Source organism: Poecilia reticulata, chromosome 7 (assembly GCF_904066995.2).
Source record: "Poecilia reticulata chromosome 7, P_reticulata-male-v2, whole genome shotgun sequence".
NCBI classification, from domain to species: Eukaryota; Metazoa; Chordata; class Actinopteri; order Cyprinodontiformes; family Poeciliidae; genus Poecilia; species Poecilia reticulata.
In genome coordinates, this window is record NC_088836.1 from 25,196,918 (window position 1) to 25,218,054 (window position 21,137).

Genomic DNA, 21,137 nt, shown 5'->3' on the forward strand with positions numbered 1-21,137 from the left:
AACCACTGGCTTAAAGTAAACGCCGACCACCAGATTACATTTTAAATTTATGATAGGTATTTTCCTAGAACCTACATAAAAGAACCACAGACAACGTATATGAATTTTATGACAAACTTTGCAAAGGAGAACAAACTCTATCAATTGCTCCTCCGAGCTGTTCATAGAGCGTTCTGAAAATCTTTGGGTAAAGCTTGTCTTTTATTTTCAAACTTCAAAGAGGGAGGATAGGCAAGATAGACAGCAGAGAAAAAACAGCAAAGGTCGTAAAACATTTTACCTAAACACAGCAAAGGTCGTAAAACAATTTACCTAAACAACTAGCAACCCAGTTCCAGATGCGATATCTGATTTACGGCCTGAGCCCGGTTCAAATCTTGGTCAAACTGTTTCACCTGAAGATGAACAGGCAGCTGTGACCCCCCAGGTCAGTTAATACACACACTAAAGAAGAGAACATTTTAATCTGCTCTAACATTAGACTGAATATGAACTAAAGTAACAACAAAATGATAATACCAAAAAATCTCTAACATTCCCCCCTTTTTATCATTTTACCACGTGTGTAAACCCTATTCAAAAGCCAAGCATAGAAAAGAAAAGAAATAAAATAGAACCAATAAATGCAAGAATTTTTTTTTTTTTTTTTTCCCTAGTCTAAACATAAAAATGACACAATGACTAAATTAATATAATGAATAAATGAAATGGACAAAACCAAAGAAAGAAACAGCAAAAAATCAAATGCAGTTTTCTCATCTCTAACACCACTTGTTTTCACATTTTCGGTGTAGGAATCATTCAGCAAATGAATTAATCTGTTTATTGATTACAGAACATCATCATTGTTCAGAAAATCGTCAGAACCTCGAAACAAGTCATCTTCATTTGTCTCATAGGATGCCTTTGCTAGCTGATAACTGACAACAGTTGTGTTAATTGTTTTAAACAACATACTTCGTAGGCAAGGAATAATGCAACCCGTAAAAAGACAGAACAGAACCAAAACAATCAGAATAGGTGTCACGAGCTTTAACAATAAAGTCCACCATGGACCAGACGTGAGCCATGAAAACAAATCAAAAAAGGATGAGCCGCGTGTTCCACTCTCCACATATTTTTTAAGATCCTCCAGCTCATATAGAGCATCAGAAATAGTTCCTCCAGTGCCTGTTTCATCCGGCACAAAAGTGCAGCACGTTGGGCCAATAATTTTGCAGACCCCTCCCTGAGGGGCAGTGAGGAAATCCAGAACAACACGATTTTGCATGACCATGTTTCTCAGTTCAGTCAGCTCCTTCGCGGTGCCATTGGCCAGCTGGTATGTGATGTTGATTAGTCGCAGTAATCCGTACCTGTTTATCTCTACGTGGTCCCGAATCTCACCTACTCCAACCCACGGAAACAAACCTTGCATGAATTTTTCTCCGCCGTTCCAAATCCTGAATTCCCATGGAACTCCAGTGTGTGTAGTTAGGCCTCCCCATTTTTTGACCTCTGACATAACTGTTCGTTTGGAGCGGGTACGTGGATCATCTTGTGCTTTCCTGATGAACGCAATCGGGTTGATTAACGGAACCACAGCACACAGTCCTCCCCAATTTTTTGGTAAAAACATGTATGCTTCATTTCCACATATGAAGTACCAATCTGCCAACATACGTGAACCATAGTCTCCTGGCACTATGGCACTGCACAGCGTTGTCTCCTGTTTCCTCTTTGTCTTATGCGTGATGTTGAAACTCCTCTCCTGAAGCAAGTTGTCACAGTCTGGGTTGTCCTTCCAGACTTTGCAGTGTGGAGTCATCCTTTGACCCCTGCAGGCTGTGCAGTCGATGAAATCCTGTGTCGGTTCGCAGTAGGTGTAAACTCTGTTACACAAGTTCCAGGGCAACGTCCCTAGAATAACATGTCCATTATTGTAGACACAGTTCCCCAGAGATCCTGGTTTAGCTCCTGCTAATGAAATGATCTCTGGTATCTTCCATACAGTTTGTTGAGATGATGCAAAAGGAAGTACATCGTCTGCGAGTGAACAATTTAAAAATCCAAACAGACCTTGCACAGCCTCTCCCATTCGGAGGTCAGCTGAATAGTCCTTCTCGCGCGCTCTGTCTCCCCGTAGGGGTGGGACGCGCCGTGGTCTGGTGCTTAGAACATAGAGACACATCTGTTTGTTGTCAGTAATGTCACCTGGTCGGAGGCCTGAGTTGTGAATAGAAACCGGCAGCTGCGCACACACGTAGCAGTTCACAGCATGTCCCTCGTACGCGGTTCTATTCATTAGTTTCCACCACAGGTTGGTGCTGTAGTCGTGTTTGTGGAACTCAGGCTCACGTCCTTCTCCAAACATCAAACATGCTGCAGTCACAGCGCCGTAGAAAATCCATCTGGCATATGGAGTCCCCATTGTTGCTCGGCACACAGAGATGTCAGAACCCCCAAACTAAAAGAGTGAGAATCTTAAGCGTTTCTTCACCGGGTTTGAGACGAACCACACTAAAAGTAGCACCCCTTTGCAGCCCGGAGGCAATAAAGCCCACCTTCCTCTCTACTCCGGATTAGGGGTCCAACACTCTCTGCAGCTTACAGTGACTGAGATGAATCCAGCTGGGTCTTTCAGCGATTTTTACAGCTGTTGGTGTGGTCATCAACACCTGGAATGGTCCTTCCCACCGTGGACTTGCCCAGTTCTTCCGTTTGATGACCTTTATGTAGACCCAGTCACCTGGCTTAATGGGAGGTGCCTCCTGTGGAGGAGAAGAGTCAGAAGGCAGTAAATTCGCACTGGACACTTTCTTCAGTTTAAGAGTCCTGATCATATAATCTGCTAATGTTTGTTCTTCATCAGCTTTCTGTAAGTCAGGAGCAAACAGAGGCAGTCTGTAAGCTCTCCCATGAATTATTTCAAAAGGTGTTAGACCATCTGCTGTTGAGGTGATTCTCATATAGAGCTTCACCAAGTCTAAACATTCTGGCCAGGGTCGGCCAGTGTCTGCCATGCACTTTCTTAATCTGCTTTTCACCGTGCCATTTGTTCTTTCCACAAGCCCTGCACTCTGTGGGTGATAGGCACAGTGGTTTTTCAATGTCATTCCCAAGTGAGATGCCATGTTTTGTATCACTTGGTTTACAAAATGTGGTCCATTGTCACTGTAAACAGTCTGTGGGATGCCATGCGTTGGGATAATAGTTTTGCAAATAGCCTTCGCTACTGTCAAAGCATCTGCATACTTTGATGGTACTATTTCAACCCATTTAGAAAAAGCATCTATCATCACCAGACAGTATTTGTATGGCCCACTTTGTGAAAGCTCAATAAAATCCATATACATAGTTTGAAATGGATAAGATGGTTTCGGGAACCTGCCTCGTTTTGGCCTTATGTTTCCCTGTGGGTTATGTTTCACACAGACTGGACATGCAGTACAAAAATTTTTTAGGTAGGAATTTAAACCATACGTTGTGAAATGTTGCTGTATTATGGCTTCCATCCCCCTGTTGACACATGGCAGCGCCCATGCGTCACAATTGCTGCAGCTTTAAATAAAGATTTAGGTAGAACTGGTTTGTCCTTTACTTCAAAAATGCTCTCATCATTAATTTTCGCACCCTTAGTTATCCACATCCTTTTTTCGGCCTGTGGTGCATTGTCCTGCATGTCTTTCAGCACTTTTTTGTCTATCAGTTGTTGTTCTCCTTCAGTCTGTGCTGAGAAAGTTCCTTTCCCATGCTTCCCTGCTGCAGCTTCTTTAGCTATTTTGTCAGCTAGTCTGTTCCCATTTGAAACTTCATCCGTCCTTGTTGTATGAGCCGTGCATTTACATACAGCTAGTTTAGCTGGGAGTTGTATTGCTTGCAAAAGATTTTTAAGTAAAGATGCATGTGTCACTGGTTTCCCAGTTGATGTTGTCATTCCTCTACGCTCCCATTGTTTTGCAAAATAAAACAAAGTAGAGAAAACATACTGGCTATCTGTGTACACCGTCAAATGCATGTCCTCTGCCAGTTCACATGCCCTCGTTAAAGCAATCAATTCTGCTGCCTGTGCAGAATGAGTGCTGGAAATTTTTTCTGCTTCTATTATTTCATTTGGCAAAGCAACAACCGAATAACCTGTCTGATTTTTACCCGTAGGCTCCTTTGAACATGACCCATCAACAAACCAGACCTCTCCCAATGCTAATGGGGTGTCCTGTAGGTCTGGCCTTGGAAGCTGCAAGTGCTCTGTAGCTTCTATGCAGCTGTGTGGCGTTCCATCATCTGGTAATGGAAGCAAAGTAGCTGGATTTAGAATCGTACACCGCTTTATTACAATGTGTGGTTGTGACAAAAGCGTTGCTGTATACGAAAGGTGTCGCGCTGGTGAGAGCAAATTCATTTTGCTCTGCAAAAGTAGAACATCTACCGCGTGTGGAACTAACAGCTCCATCTTGTGAAACAAGACTATGTCAGCCGACATGTGTACAGCTAATGTTGCTGCACAGACTGCTTGGACGCAGTCTGGTAGAGACTGTGCTACTGGATCTAATTTCTTTGAGTAGAAAGCCAACGGCTTTAGCTTATCACCATGGTTTTGTAGTAACACAGACGTCATAAATCCATTCCTGCAATCTACAGTTTGAATAAAAGTTTTTTCATAGTTAGGAAGAATCAAAGTTGTTGCCTGCATTAGTGCTTGTTTTAGTTCAGTGAATCTTTTTTCAGCTTCTGGATTCCAAGCTATTTTATCAGTCATGGCCATTGGGGTGCCATGAATCAAATCCTGTAAAGCCTGAGTTTTCTCAGCATAGTGTGGAATCCAGGCTCTACAGTAATTGCAAAGTCCAAGAAATGACATCATTTGTTTTTTAGTTTCTGGTTTAGGTGCTTCAGAAACAGTCTCCTTTCTCGCTTTCTGTATCTGCTTTCCCTCAGCAGACAGTGTGTGTCCCAAATAATTTACTTCTTCTCTCACCCACTGCAGCTTATCTTTGTTTACTTTGTTCCCTGTCTGACAGAGATGGTGCAGCAGAGCAAGTGAGTCTGTTCTGCAAGCTTCCTCGCTCTCTGATGCTATTAATAGATCATCAACATACACCAAAAGTTGACTTTTGTCTGACATTTGGAAATCAGATAAGCAGGTCATAATTGCCTCACAAAATATGCTTGGACTGTCTGCAAAGCCTTGGGGTAATCTGGTATATGTGTACCCCTGACCTCTGTAGGTAAAAGCAAACCAGAACTGTGAATCTGGGTGAATGGGTACAGAGAAGAATGCGTTGCTGAGGTCAATTACTGTGAAGAATTTATTGCTTGGTTTAAGCGAGTTTAGCAGTGTGTGTGGATCTGGCACATTAGGTGCTCTTGTTTGTACTGCTTCATTTACTGAACGTAAATCCTGAATCATACGCCAGTCTTTTTTATTTGCTTTTTGAACAGGAAAAATAGGTGTGTTACAAGGAGAATCTGAACACTTTTTTATGATTCCTCCTTTTAACAAACCTTCAATTACTGGTTTAATCCCGTTTAGTGCTTCTGGTTTTATAGGGTATTGTTTTACTCTAGGCCTCCAGCTAGATTTTGCTTTAATTTGCACCGGGGGAATTGAACCAAGCAACCCGACATCAGAGGGACCTTTTGTCCACAAGTTTTCTGGAAGTTCAGCTAGTTCAGCTACATCCTTTCCTGTCAAAATATGTTTGTGTGTCACTCAAACGCGTGGACTTGAGCTGTGCCTGTGACTACTTCACATAGTGATTGTTTCCAGACGTCACAGCTGGGGCTGTAGCTCCAACCGTCTTCACCTTCTTTGAAATCAGCGGCTTCACCAGCCATTTTAGTTCTATTACCCACATCTACCCATGTGATATTATGTGGCTTGAATAATGAAATGTGTGGATTAGCCGGTAACTTATACAGCTCTATTTGGCTAGTCGGAAGGAGCACAGTCACAGCTGCATAAGACCGTCGGTCTGTGAACATTTCGGTCACAGCCAGTGTCACAGGATTTGTTTCTAAAAACTTTTTAACATAATCATCCTGTGGATCATTTAGGATGTTCATTGTTACATGCAACTGATTGTAGTTCATTTCCGTTTCAGGTGAGTCCAACTGTTCACGAGCTTCTCTAAGAAGCTTTCCTGGGACATGAGGATTGTCAGCTGGCTTTAAATCATATGAACAGTAGATTTGTTCATTTTTTTGAACTGTGTACATATCAGAATGTTTTAATCTGACAGCTCTCATCCCATCTTGTACAGGGACTACTGCTATTCCTAATTTTGTCATTAGGTCTCTACCTAACAGATTTATTGGACATTTAGGTGACATCACAACAGAAGCTTTTACATTAATTCCTGTCTCAGGGTCTTTAAAAAATGTACTTTTTGACATTTTTTCTCTATGCGTTTGTCCATCGGCAGATTTTACCCAAATAGACTCGTTTGTGGGGTTTACACCTTTTATTTTAGTTTTAAGAACCGTTTTGCATGCACCGGTGTCACATAGAAATTCAACTTCTTCCCCACAAACATTCAGTGTGATGTAAGGTTTTTCTTTTAATGCATTTAACATATCCCAAGCTGCACATATGTCCACCATTACACCAATTTGATCTGGTGGTGTGTTTTGTTTGGGTGTGGCAGAATCTAGTCATACTGAGGAGTTAGGCTTTTGTTTTTTCTCCCATCTGCTACTTCTATAGTCCTTTACGTTCTTTGCTTTGCAATCTTTTGCCCAATGGTTTGACTTGCCACAACGCCAGCAGACATCTTCGTCTTGTGTGGTGTGATTTATGGGTCGCTGCTCAGGGTGACCTCTCCTGCCTTTGTTTCTCCCTCGGCCTCTCGAGGGGCCACGGAAAAAGGCAGAGGTTTCTATTTCTCCAAAATCCTCCAGATGAAAAACATCTGACCCTGTTTTTGGTTTTTTTACTACTTTTTCTGCATGACGTGCCCATGTCATCAGTTGTGGGACTGAGGCAGCATCATATTCGACCAGGTGTTTTCTAATCCAGCCCTCAATTTCAGGGCGGAAACTTGACATTAAAGCGTTTTTCAGTTGTTGTTGATATACGCTGTCGGGCCCTTCATCATAGGTAATCCCACTGTGAACTTTGAACTCTTTTTCAAACCGCAGACGAAAGTCGTCTACGTCCTCTCCAGTTTTTTGTCTTATCCCCGCTAAGTGATTGTAGTTTGCCTTTTTACGGAAAACTGTTCTAACTCTTTCACATACTGGATCCCATTGTGCTTTGTATTCGTTACTCAGCTCTGGGTTTTCTCCATCAGGGTATAGTATTGGGCCTATTCTATTTTTTCCCGTATAGTTTCCCCTTACTTTTGCCCAGTCTTTTCCTAGCGAGGTCATGGCTGCTGCCCCCGCTTCAACTCCGTTCAGTCTATAAGAATGAATTAATCCAGTCATGTCCTCTATCCATTTATTGGGATCCTCTGCTGCAGGTGTTATTCCTTCCACAGCTTTCCGGACTTCCTCTAAATTCCAGGGTCTAAAAACATATGTATGTGGTGAATCATCCGCACCAGCATTAGGGTTTGGTACCTGTATCATGGGGTACTCTTCAACATGTCCCCCGTGGAAATCAGGACTATATTGGATCTTCTTTTTAGGATTTAACCTTAAATTGTAATGTGGCTGTTCAATTGGCATATGTTCTGTTTGACTTCTGTCTCCCGCATACGGGGGTGGATCTAAACCTTCCAGTGAGGGATACAGACTACTTTGGGGCTCCTTACTGCCAGTAGCGGGCGCGTCCGGAAGACTGTCTGCCGGGGCTGTTGCTACTGGGACAGAGGCAGACGAACTTGCTTCAGCGGTTGGGGGAGGAGCAGTCGGCCGTACCTGCTCTCCCTGCCCCGCTGGAGCATTCCGTCTGGATAGCACCATTTCATTGTCTTCTGGTCTTACAAATAAGTTATTTGATTCTACAAGCTTTTTGTCTTTAATCTTTTTAATTTGTTCTTTCCGGTCTGTGGCTGCTTTTAACCATATTTTAGCACATCTCAACTCATCCTCCTTTTTAATCTTTTTTATCCCCGTTTTTCTTGCTACACTATTCTCCAAAATTCTCACAATTGCTTGCCATTTATCGATTTTTAGCTTTCCGTCTATTTTATATTTCTTTCTCCATTTTTCCATGTGTACAGTGCTACCAGGAAACCTGGACAGCATGTACTTTTCATCTCCATCGGGGCCCTCAATAAGTGAGGAATTACAAGAATGTTTATTTCCCATATTTAAAACACTTGCAATTTCAGCTTGAAAATATTATTTATTTGAATTTATTTAAATTTGGTCCAGGTTCGTTGACTCCTAGGGAGTCCTATGAACTGGAGATCTTTTCAGTGGGCCAGCAATTAAAATACCTTGTTGTGGTATTCCCCGCTTCGACTCTTTCGAGTGGGAGAATCTTGCCTGTTGCATCCACAAGAGGTTTGCTGCTTAATTCCACTGTTTTATATGAGGTAAAATACAAAGCGGTATTTAAACCTCCAACCACTCTCACACTACTCTTTCACGCACACACACACACACATCAAAGTAGCAGCAAACCAGCAATACCAGCACAGTAATGGCAACATTATCTGTTTTTGCCTTGTCAGATAACTCAGCACCAGTGATATTTTACCCATCAAAAAATCAAAACCACACAGCAATGACAAGCTTCCTATCCGCCTGAGGACTTGCCCTTATGGGGTCTCCTCGAACAGAGTTTTAGCAGAGCGACATCATACAAGGATTCTCAAACCACTGAGTTTTAGCAGAGCGACATCATACAAGGATTCTCAAACCACTGAGTTTTAGCAGAGCGACATCATACAAGGATTCTCAAACCACTGAGTTTTAGCAGAGCGACATCATACAAGGATTCTCAAACCACTGAGTTTTAGCAGAGCGACATCATACAAGGATTCTCAAACCACTGAAATAGCCATTTTAAAATTCACCTACGTTTCTGTAGTTTTCGGGTTGTCCAGTCGGATCTCGTCACTCCGCCGTTGGCAGACAAAGTCGGACCTACGTCGCTGGCCCAGCGAAGAATTCTACTTCCTGGGTCTTTCTTTCCAGGTCCAGTTGACTCTGGCCGTGCACGGATTCAGCGCGTCTTCCTCTGCCTGACAGCGGTCGGTATGAGAGATCCCGGGTTTCGGCACCAAAATGATAGGTATTTTCCTAGAACCTACATAAAAGAACCACAGACAACGTATATGAATTTTATGACAAACTTTGCAAAGGAGAACAAACTCTATCAATTGCTCCTCCGAGCTGTTCATAGAGCGTTCTGAAAATCTTTGGGTAAAGCTTGTCTTTTATTTTCAAACTTCAAAGAGGGAGGATAGGCAAGATAGACAGCAGAGAAAAAACAGCAAAGGTCGTAAAACATTTTACCTAAACACAGCAAAGGTCGTAAAACAATTTACCTAAACAACTAGCAACCCAGTTCCAGATGCGATATCTGATTTACGGCCTGAGCCCGGTTCAAATCTTGGTCAAACTGTTTCACCTGAAGATGAACAGGCAGCTGTGACCCCCCAGGTCAGTTAATACACACACTAAAGAAGAGAACATTTTAATCTGCTCTAACATTAGACTGAATATGAACTAAAGTAACAACAAAATGATAATACCAAAAAATCTCTAACAATTTATACATAGGATATATAAGATGATCACATCTCCTAGTTGTGAGTTATGCACACTAAATACTCCGGGATCATGTATATGAATATATAAATGTGATTCTCCTAGTGGCTTTCCAGAGACATTTCCACCACTTTGAGTGATTTGCTTTCAGTCAGTATTTTATTGCTGTCGTTTCCAGATATTGGGTGAATCTGGCGCTGGGTGTGGCTGTCATGGCGTTGAGAGTTAGAGGCTGCATGCCGGCGTTATTCCACTTATCCACATTAAGTTTTATATATTTATTCAATGTTAACTTTTCCTAAAGTCCTCTAACATTAATCTGATTTCTATCTCTTGTCTCCATCATACTAATATGACATGTTGTATAGTTTCATTTTCTCCACAACTGACAGTTTTTGGTATTGAAAAGATTAAAAGATTACAGTACATTGCACAGTATTATGTAAAGTTAATTTTAAAGCTTTTCAACTTCTCATCTTGCACAAGAAGTAAAACAACCTCCAGATGGTGGATCTTTTGTGTCCGAGATAAACCGGTTTTGGTCCAAAAGGTGAAAATCAGCCAACTCCGTCAGCAGGAACTGACCAGAACTCTCAAGAATCTATTGTAAGAAGGTTGTGAAGGAAACTCAAAATGTTTTTGACCCAAATCACACAGGTTAAAAGACAAATATCCACTATACTATAACCAAATGTATGTAAACTTATGAATTTGAACATTACAAAAAAATAAAAAAATGTTCTCTATATGTTTTCTGGCATTTAGAAAATTTAAATAATTCAAGTAATTATTTAAATTACTTGAATTTAAATAATTCAAGTAATTATTTAATTACTATTACGTCAGTATAATAATTAAATACCAAAGTTAAATTTCAGATTTAACTTCAGATGGCAAGAAAAAAAAAAGAGTCTTTATTAAGTGTATGTTAACACTTGGTTTCAACTGTACTTAAATGTTTCACAATATATTCAAAGGACTTTACAAGGAAGCATAACATTTAAAAAAAAAGCTTTTAAATGGTCAGTTTTACAAAATCTAAATTTACATTGTTTTGTGATATTTAACATGTGAGTTTTAACCACACGATGGGAAAAATATAACTGTTTAAAAACTTGATAATCTGTGTGTTTTGAAACAGTACAATGACTGCAACAATGGTTTAATATGCCAAAACCTTTTATTGAATCGGAAGCTTTTGTGAACTCTCTGCTTGATCATATTGTCATTTTATGCTGTCACAAAAAATGTCATTATGAATACTTCACAATGGCTTCAAAAGTAATATCTATTTAACATTGCAGAGATCTGTGTTTACAAACTTGCCCTATTATGATCCACTTTTAACAAGGACTTGGTAAAATATTCATGACTGTCTAATGACAAATACTTCAATAACCGATACATCGTTTCAAATTGCGGTATTAACATTGTTTTTAAAGGGACGCCGCTTTGACAGCTGCATAACATGAGGCTGTTTTTTTGCAAACCAAGTATACGTATTTACATGAAATGCAAAGTTTGACGTTTCTCTTCATTAATAACACCACATACATAAAGGCATCATAACCATGAATACATATTCAGTTAACATGTCAGAAAAAGCAAATGGTTGCATTTAATACACAGCAGTTTGTAAAAAATAAATGTGCAAATTCGAAAAAGAATAAAGGTAGTGGTGCTGTCTTCCAGAACAGGTTAGATACATACATTTAAACAGTCTTGAAGCAATTCCAACTATTTATGTTGCATTGTTTGTGTTAGTAACTGTTTAATTGACGAATGGACTTTTGATTAAATAAGTTGATAGAGTTCAGGAGTACGTCAGTGTGTCCAGTTCTAGTAACAGATAGAGAAATCTACAAACAAGTAAATGCAAACCTTTTACATTCAAGTTATAAAAAAAATCAACTCACTTTATGCATAGCAAAGCATCCTTGTGTGGAGGCATGTGTGTGGAGGTCATTTCACAGAATAATAAAAAAAATTCCATCTGAAGACAATATAAAAATAAAAACCTTCCTGACTTACATGTTTTTTTTGTCAGTACATTACAGGATGTCTCTGAGTTAAAATTGCTTAGAAGGCCAAAAGGTTACTATTTTTCCTAACTCAAGTACTCAAAGATATTCAGAGCTGTATTCCTAACACAGTTGCGTAAATAAGCTAGCTGTCCAATGCTGGACAAATTTCAACGCAGCTTTCTGTTACACGAATGCCATACCATCCTGCCCAGAACTGTGTGTCTTTGCCACCATGGGTGAAACGGACATATCTCACTCCTGGTCCGTAGTCCTTGAAGACATACTCCATCTGAAGGACAAAAATAAAATCAGCAACACAAGTTTATTTTCCTCTGCAGTTCCATTGATTATTGTAACATACTTGATGCCACTGCTGATCATTCCACTGTGGAATAGTAACATCCTGAGGCCTGAAGTTCTTCAGAACATTTTTCTTGTGATCTAGTAGCTGCACAGAAATAATGTAGATGCTTCCACAATCTGAACGCGCCCCATACCTGACAACGGACAAATATAAGTTAAAGTTTTCTTTTTGTTTGAACAAAACAAAAAAATCATAGATAATTCATGTTAATTTTTCTCACCAGTCAGATATCCGGATAGGCGGCTGGAACTCGTCCATAAATGATGGGCTGTAACCTTCTTTCATCAGATCAATCACCTGCACTTTTGTGCACCAACTGCAGACAACAGATTTTACTCACTTAATTAGTAATTACAACTTCAGTTGTATAAACACATGAAAACATTTATGGTGCTGGTGATTTCTTACTCATACGAGGTCACATAGTTTTTCTGGACTGCTGGATTTGAATGTTGCACCTTAGATCCCTCTATGGTCCACTTATGTCCACCGTTCTTCAGTATTTCCCAACTTTGAAATTCATCTAAGAAAACAAAAGATGAGTATGTGGATTTTCTAAGATGTAGCAGAAAAGTAATGCTACTGCATAGCATTAAATAAATTTAAATTTTCACCTTCTGCTCTTGGATTCTTTATGAGATTTCTCCTCTTCTTGCACAAGAAGTAAAACAGCCTCCAGTTGTTGCTGGGAACTCTGGAAGGATCACGGAGACGATATCCCTCTCTCCTACATCTTTCTCTCCAGAAAGACTCGCTGTCGGCCACATCTTTCCACTGGCGGCACACTAATCGACACACACACACCACGTGTTGAGGGGGCAGATTTAGGAAGATTTCCTCCAATATGTCCAACAGAAGAGGAAAGACCTGATAAGAACAAAAACAAAAAAAATTGTTCAATTTCAATCATAGACATTAGAATAAAGGATTTATAGATTTTATTTGTACTCCAGACTACAATCTTCCAGAAAAACACAAGAAGTTGTTTTTTTTTATTTCTCTTTTTATTATTTAGTGTATTAGGACACTAACAACTTCAACCTGGAAGTACACTAAATAAATGTCCACTCATCAATTGCTAAAACTTATGTGGGAAATTTAGAGTAAACCTGGGAATTGTCAATCAGTTGCAACATTTGTTGACTTTATTTACAATGTGCACTCCTTTTTTATCAATCTTCATCCCTCTTTTTGAAAGTATGTTGCTGTATCCTGAACACATCTTCAATAAAATAAAAAGTCTATTATAATTACAATTAACTTATTTTTCGGTATAACCTATACAGTGGATACAAAAAGGTCCACATACCACTCTCCAAACGCTAGGTGTTCATAAACATCACAACGATGGAAAGAAATGGGACAAAGATAAATAATTTCAGATTTAAACGCAATATTTATCCTGTGCTATTCAACTGCAAAGGTAAAGCTGCAAAAAGTGAAGTAGTTGCTATAATCTGGTAGCATAATTGCGCAAAGTCATAAGGAAATTCTTCACTGAACCATTTTTTTTAATTCGATTTCAATCATGCCTCGCTTGCCAAGCATGGTAGTTCATCTGATTATTTGTAAAAGTCAGTTGTCGTAATGAGATTTTCTTGATTTACTTTTCCTTTCTTTAAATCTTGCATAAATGTTCTGTTTCACAATTGCAAAATACTAAACCAAACCTCCTGAACGCCTTTGGTTTTGGTGTGCAAACCCCCGTAAGGAGAGCAGCTTCTCATCCAGGACAGACAGGTTCTGCCAGAGCTTCAGTCCCTAGAACATGTGATGGTTAAAAATCTGATAACAGAAATTGTGCAAGACTTCACCGAAGTGGGAAGACATTTGTTCCCACTACACTTCATTACTTTTAAAACTTTTGGGGGGGGTTTTAGCACCATCTAGGTACACCAAAGTTTATATTTTCGGAACCATTACATTTCACATCTTACCATTTTAGATTTTAAAATTCATTTTATTGAGAAGCCAGAATCCAGTTTTCTTTGCATACTGTGTTTTTGACACAGTAATTCTTTTGCAAAAAAAAACAAGATTTGCTTTAAAACGTCTACTAGTTTGTTGCATATAGTAGATAAATGTCATAACATTATCACTTAATAGTCAATGCTATTAATGTGACCACAATCTTCCATTTTACAAGTCTGTAATCCCCCAATTTATAAGGAGGCCTCATAATGCAGAGCAGGACCAAAGAACAGAACTTTAAACATCTTTTCCATCGAACATGTTACTGTCAAATATTATTTCTGCTGCCTGGAAAAAGGGCGGAGAAGTCTTAGCCAGAGAGGCTGACTCACTTAACGGAGGTATTTCCACATACCACTGGCTGATGTTACCGCTGGACGGAAAAGTCCTCTGAATATCTCTATTAGCAATAACGTTATTTCTCACAGGTCTCGGCTCACACACTAGGACAACATTTACGCTTTTATTATTAAAGCAAAAACAAGATGTAACGTGACTTTTTCCTTGTGTGGAGAGATCCACGGATGAGGATCAGGGTCTCGGAAGAAGATTCAGAATTTAATCTTATAAACAAGAAATGAGATTTTTTTTTTTTTTGTCAGTGGTCCTAAGTCCCATGTGGTAGTGATGAGTAACTTCAGTACTGCTGTTGTGAGTGGCTGCGTGTATTCCGGTGTCTCCAACAAACTTACAGGTTCTCCAGAACTTCGTATCGGCGAAGATGAGTTTACGCTGTATTTTGTTCCCATTTTGGTTCCAAAAACACATCCAACCCTGATGTGTTTTTTACGGAGGTCTGTGTACTGAATCAGACACCGCAGTAAAAGAGAAAGCGTCACTCAAGAACAAACACGGAAGTGCAGTTAAAGCCGAGATAAAACCTAACAACCCTCTAAATTCAAAAAGAGAATAAACACGGAAAGAGGTAACATTTTTAGCGTTACCTTTTCTAGACAACTCCTCAACTACGTTGTGTAGTTTTTTCAGTTTCGATATGACTCGTAAAAACGTGAATTAGCACGGAAGTACGGAAGCTCGTAGAGGAGATTAGGGAATTCTTTTTCTTTTGCGATACGTCACAAAGGTTCTGCATTCCACGCAGTACGTATGGCATCTTGAATGCTGAAACCCTTCCAGCTATAATATGAGATTTTTGCAAGGGTTCTCCATAATATCTCGTGAGTGAGATATCTGAAGTTTTATATATTTTTCTTTAGAATGCCAATGCCCCACAAACGTGCAAAATTCAAAAGCAGAACAGGTCAAATATTGGCTTTCCATCTCTTTCTATCCCTTCTAAGACTTAGAACAAAAACAAGTTTTGAATTCACATTCAAATTATTTAGACTGCCCTGCGACAGACTGGTGACCTGTCCAGGGTGACCCCGCCTCTTGCCCAGAATGTTAGTTGGAGATAGGCACCAGCACCCTCCTGACCCCACTAGGGACAAGGGTGTAAAGAAAATAGATGGATGGATTATTTAGACTATTTTTATATAAATACAAAAATGGTATTTCACAAGGGAATAAAGTCATCTGACGGTTTTGATTGTTTTTTTTGTATTGGTAGTCTAAATGGTTAATAAAATCCCGCTGTCATGTGCAGGTCCATGCACCTTACACAAGCATGTAAAATTAAATTTAAAGCTTCTCACCTTCTCACCGTGCAGAAGAAGTAAAACAACCTCCAGTTGCAGGATACTTTGAGTCACAGAGATAAACAGGTTTTGGTCAGTAATGTGCAAGTGGACCACAGAACAAAAACCAAAGACTTTGTGAAGATGCTGATTGAAGTAAAATGCCTCCTGCACCAATATGAGCTAAAAGATCACTCAGTGAGGAAGAAGCCTTTAATTTAAAAATAAATATAAAAAGTCAGATTGCACAGAGGGACAAATACATTCATTTGGTCTGATGACTAAAGTGGAAATGTTTGCTCATAATGACCAACATTAAAAACGGGGATGCTTGTTCCCTCCTTATTGTAAAGTAGGGAGGTGGCAGCATCATGCAATGGGACTGTTTTGCTGGAGGAAGCAGCGGAACAATTCATAAAATAGATGATATCATGAGAAAAGAACATTATGCAGAAATATTGAAGCAACATCTAAATTCAACAGACAGGAAGTTAAAGCCTGGGCCTAGATTGGTCTTTCAAATGGATTATAACAGCCCAAGTTATACAGTGGCTTAAGAACAACAAAGTCAGTGTTTTGATGTGACCATCTCAATCCTATGAAGAAGTTATGGGTAGATCTGAAAATGTGTGCATGTAGCCTGACAGAAGTTAAGGAAACCCAACAAGTTTTTGATCCAAGTCACAGTTAAGACAAATATATATTGGCCAAATGTGTGTAAACTTCCGAATTTGAATATTACAAAAAAATCTCTGAAAGATATTCTTGCAAAGTTTTCTGACGTTTAGCAAATGGAAATAATTTAAGTAATTCTACCTAAAACAAGAGGTTCAGTTTGATTTAACTTCAGATAGTCAGAAAATAAAGGGTGTCTTTATGAGGCGTGTAAACTTCTGTTTTCAAATGTATTTAAATATGCAGCAAAAAACATCTGCTATTTCATAAAATAGTCAGAGGACTTCAGCATTAAGATAAATTAATGCTAAACGGTCATTTTTGCTAAATAATTTACACCATGTTATGTGATACTTGCATGTGATAACTAAATTTTTATCGTAATTCACATACACATCATACTGATGGAATACAACTGTTTAAAAACTTTAGAATCAGTGTGCTTTGAAACAGTACAATAACTACAACAATGGGTCTGTACGCCAAAAACTTTTATTGAATCGGAAGGTTTTTTTCCCACCGAATTTGCTTGATCATATTTCTCGTGGGGTGTTACCACAAGAATAGTCCTTCACATAAAAAAGGTTTAAAAAAACAATAACTATTTAACACTGTAGAGATCTGTGTTTACAAACACGCTGTCTTCCAGAACAGGTAACATACATGCATTTACACAGTCTTGAAGCAATTCCAACAATTTCAATTTCATTGGTTATGTTATTAAGTGAGGCAGGACCGTTTAATTGACGAATTGAACAGTCCTGCTGTTCAATTCGCAGGACTGAACAAAAGAAAAAACAAAACAAAAACACTCGGACTAGTCATGCCAAGTCAAACAGAATCCAAAGAATCGACAACTAGGCCAAAAAAACAAGCAAAAACTGAGAAACAGTGAGGCAGGACTGTTTAATTGACGAATGGACTTTTGATTAAGTAAGTTAACCCAGCAGTACAGTGTGTGAGTGTGTCTAGGTCTAGTCAGTGTAACAGATGTAGAAATCTACAAGTAAAAACAATCCTTGGTTGATTTTTGATATAAGTTACAAAACATTTGCGAATAACAAAATCTCTTTTTACGATTTAGACGTATTTTGAGGCATGTGTGTAGGAGTCATTTAACAGAATAATTTGCCATCTGGAGATAATATAAGAATAAAAACCTTCCTGACTTGCATGTTTTTTTGTCAGTACATTGCAGGATGTTTCTGAGGGAAAATTGCTATGAAGGCCAAAAGGTTAAGCTTTTTCTTCAATCAAAGATGTTCAGAGTTGCCTTCCTAACACAGTTGCATAAATAAGCTAGATGTCCAATGCTGGACAAACTTCAACGCAGCTTTCTGTTACACGAATGCCATACCATCCTGCCCACCACTTTGTGTCTTTGCCACCATGACTAAAACGGACATATCTCACTCCTGGTCCGTAGTCCTTGAAGACATACTCCATCTGAAAGACAAAAATAAAATCAGTAACATGAACTCATTTTCCTGTACAGTTGCATTGATTTTTGTAACATACTTTGTCATGGCCTTCTAGTTTCCAAAAAACAATACTCCAACAAAGGCCGTGGGTCAACAGGTGGTTTCTGATGTGAACGCACTTCCAACTTAATTTGTTTGAAAAAATATATTCTTTATTTCTTGTAAAAAATAGCGACAAAATAATGACCAGAAATGTCCTACAACTTAGCCAAAAACAAAAGTAAACTTAATATGACGTTTCAAGTACACAAAAGTGAACGTGAAAAGTGAAAGTGGTCAAAAAATCATTTACAAAAAACCTCCCATCCACACACCAAACATTTGCCAAACAATGCCTCCACCAAGCCCCGGTGTGTTTTTAATTACTCAAATTAAAGGGAGGGTCTAACCAATTACCAACATAATCTAATCAATTCAAATATACAAATCAACTACAGATTTTGGATCTAAACTAACTTAAATAAATTCTAACTTCCCAAAATAGAAAACTAAATTAGCAGAAATTACAAACTTTACATAAATGGCCACAACATACTTGATGCCACTGCTGATCATTCCACTGTGGAATAGTAACAGGCTCAGGTCTGAAGTTCTGCAGAACATTTTTCTTGTGATCTAGTAGCTGCACAGAAATAATGTAGATGCTTCCACAATCCCAACGCGCCCCATACCTGACAACGGACAAATACAAGTTATAGTTTTCTTTTTGTTTGAACAACAAAAAAATTTAAAATCATAGATAATTCATGTTAATTTTCCTCACCAGTCAGATATCCGGATAGGCGGCTGGAACTCGTCCATAAATGATGGGTTGTAACCTTCTTTCATCAGATCAATCACCTGCACTTTTGTGCACCACCTGCAGACAACAGATTTTACTCACTTAATTAGTAATTACAACTTCAGTTGTACAAACACATGAAAACATTTCTGGTGCTGGTGATTTCTTACTCAAACGAGGTCACATAGTTTTTCTGGACTGCTGGATTTGAATGTTGCACCCTAGTTCCCTCTATTTTCCACTTATGTCCACCGTTCTTCAGTATTTTCCAACCTCGAAATTCATCTAAGAAAACAAAAGATGAGTATGTGGATTTTCTAAGATGTAGCAGAAAAGTAATGCTACGGTATAACATTGAATAAATTTTAATTTTCACCTTCTGCTCTTGGATTCTTTATGAGATTTCTCCTCTTCTTGCACAAGAAGTAAAACAACCTCCAGTTGTTGCTGGGAACTTTGGAAAAGTCACGGAGATGATATCCCTCTCTCCTACATCTTTCTCTCCAGAAAGACTCGCTGTCGGCCACATCTTTCCACTGGCGGCACACTAATCGACACACACACACCACGTATTGAGGGGGCAGATTTAGGAAGATTTCCTCCAATATGTCCAACGGAAGAGGAAAGACCTGATAAGAACAAAAACAAAAACAATTGTTCAATTTCAATCATAGACATTAGATTAAAGGATTTATATTTTTTTAGTACTGAAGACATAAAAGCCTTTAATAAAAAGAAAAAGTGTTTATTTTTTTATTTCTTCTTTTTTCTATATGTATTGGGGCAGTAATAAAAAAAAAGTATTTAAAAGTTAAAATACATAAATATCATACCATTATCACCTAATTGTTAATGTCCTGTATCATTTTAGCATTGGCTAGAATAATTAATATTTTCTACTTTAAATAAATAAGACTATGCGTTTTTGTTGTTTTTAGTGTTAGTATTGTCCTAATTTTAATCAATGTGATCACATAAGCTTCCATTTTACAAGTTTGTAATCTTACAATTTATAAGGAGGCTTCATGATGCATCAGGACCAAAGAACAGTGAGAAAAGGAGAAACTTAAAACATCTCTTCTATTGATCGTAATGGGTTAGGGATCTTATCCCAGAACCCCCAACTTTCTAACCTTATGACCAGACGGCAACTTAATACGGAGCAGCGAAAGAAAATGGAGAAGATTAGAATTGCTTGACAACGTCAAGAACATGTTACTGGAATATTATCCCTGCTCCCTGGAAAAGGAGTTGAGTCAGAGGTCTCAATAGATCCATTACATGGTTACGGATCACTGGACATGCTTCCGGTCCACAGTGACACATTGACAAGCGCCCACACATTTGTCTCGCTATCTTTGCGGGGATTTTCCATTAACTTCCATTGATTTCTACAGCCTAACCCTAACCAAAACTCAATTCAAACTTTAGTCCTAAAAAGTGTTTGTTGGTTCCCCCCCGCCCCCCTGACCCTATTATTTTTTCGCAGTCATCAGTAATTTGAATGCAGAGCTGTGGTGAGTGGCTGCGTGTGTTTCGGTGTCTCAAACAAACTTACAGGTTCGCCGGAACTCTGATCCGACCAAGGCGAAGAGCCGCTGCATGCAGCTCCCATCATGGTTAAATACGTCCTTTTCATGTCTGAGATAAATGTCTCTTCATGTCTCTCTAATGAATGAGCAGCGGATTCCTTCCAAAGAGAAAGCGTCACTCAGTAACAAACAGGGAAGCGCAGTTAGGCTTGAGATAAAAGCTAACAACTCTCTAAAGTAAGTTTAAAAGAATAAACGCGAAAAGATGTAAATTTAAAAAAAAAAAAAGGTAGCCTTCCTTACCTCGTCCAGACAACTCCTCAGCTGTATTCTGGGATTTGATCAGTTTCGTTATGCGTTTCATGAAGTAGCACGGAACTAGAGAGCCCCACCTAGTTTCGTGGGAGCCCTTATGTGCAAAATCCAAAAGCAAAACTTATGTGCAAAATACAAAAGCAAAACAAGGTCAAATTTGAGCTTTCCATCTCTTGTTATCCCTTCTAAGACGAAGCTGAAAAATTTGTTGGAGTCGCCCTTTAGCCATTTCCCGAATCAGAAACCAACTTCAGCTTCGTAGTTTCACCAGATCTCCGTATCGGCGAAGCTGAGTTGACGCTGTATGAAGTTCCCATTAAGGTTCTGGTCGTCCTCTTCATGTCTGCGATAAACCAGAATCTCGTGTGTTTTTAGTAGTAGACAGCTGCCTGTCTTACAAGGGTACATATAGCCGCCTCTTCGGAAAAGACAGTGAAGCCAACCTTCACTCGATTTTGTCGTGCGCGACTGCTCAAGGCTTTACGGCGCCTTCTTTTACATTTATAGTCTCCTTTCAAATAAAAGGTTTATGTTGGATTCACACAACGACTATGGAAGTTTAAAGCTTTGTACTTATGCATTTACGAAAGGAAATTATGCATCAGAAAATAAAATATAGTTTTTTGAAAAAAAAAAAATCACATAACCCACATATGCGACCTCAATCAAAACTGGTGACACTGGAGAGGCTAAACAATGTTTCTGATTGCAT

The 21,137-nt window shown here is 39.0% G+C and overlaps 3 protein-coding genes across 4 annotated transcripts; all 3 read right to left on the minus strand.

The window, feature by feature from the left end:
- Window positions 1-725: 725 nt before the first annotated feature.
- Window positions 726-9,649, minus strand: LOC145552274 (uncharacterized). Its single transcript, XM_081609157.1, has 2 exons — window positions 8,953-9,649; window positions 726-2,750 (listed from the first exon to the last, which is right to left on the minus strand). The coding sequence occupies exon 2, from the start codon at window positions 2,408-2,410 to the stop codon at window positions 830-832; it is 1,581 nt and encodes a 526-aa protein (XP_081465283.1). The 5' UTR covers window positions 2,411-2,750; window positions 8,953-9,649; the 3' UTR covers window positions 726-829.
- A 1,157-nt stretch (window positions 9,650-10,806) lies between these two features.
- LOC103467682 (F-box only protein 6-like) lies at window positions 10,807-15,084 on the minus strand. The gene is made up of 7 exons (XM_008414283.2): window positions 14,949-15,084; window positions 14,697-14,807; window positions 12,648-12,900; window positions 12,442-12,556; window positions 12,254-12,349; window positions 12,031-12,166; window positions 10,807-11,958 (listed from the first exon to the last, which is right to left on the minus strand). Exons 2-7 carry the CDS (start codon window positions 14,751-14,753, stop codon window positions 11,812-11,814), a joined length of 804 nt encoding a protein of 267 aa, XP_008412505.2. The 5' UTR covers window positions 14,754-14,807; window positions 14,949-15,084; the 3' UTR covers window positions 10,807-11,811.
- A 1,706-nt stretch (window positions 15,085-16,790) lies between these two features.
- Window positions 16,791-20,903, minus strand: LOC103467948 (F-box only protein 6-like). 2 transcript variants are annotated; one of them, XM_017306008.2, is made up of 7 exons: window positions 20,414-20,648; window positions 20,137-20,268; window positions 18,955-19,207; window positions 18,749-18,863; window positions 18,561-18,656; window positions 18,333-18,468; window positions 16,791-17,762 (listed from the first exon to the last, which is right to left on the minus strand). In XM_017306008.2, exons 2-7 carry the CDS (start codon window positions 20,215-20,217, stop codon window positions 17,616-17,618), a joined length of 828 nt encoding a protein of 275 aa, XP_017161497.2. In that variant the 5' UTR covers window positions 20,218-20,268; window positions 20,414-20,648; the 3' UTR covers window positions 16,791-17,615. The 2 variants fall into 2 exon arrangements, with proteins under 2 accessions (XP_017161497.2, XP_081465289.1); XM_081609163.1 differs by lacking the exons at window positions 20,137-20,268; window positions 20,414-20,648 and adding an exon at window positions 20,671-20,903.
- Between the last annotated feature and the right edge of the window lie 234 nt (window positions 20,904-21,137).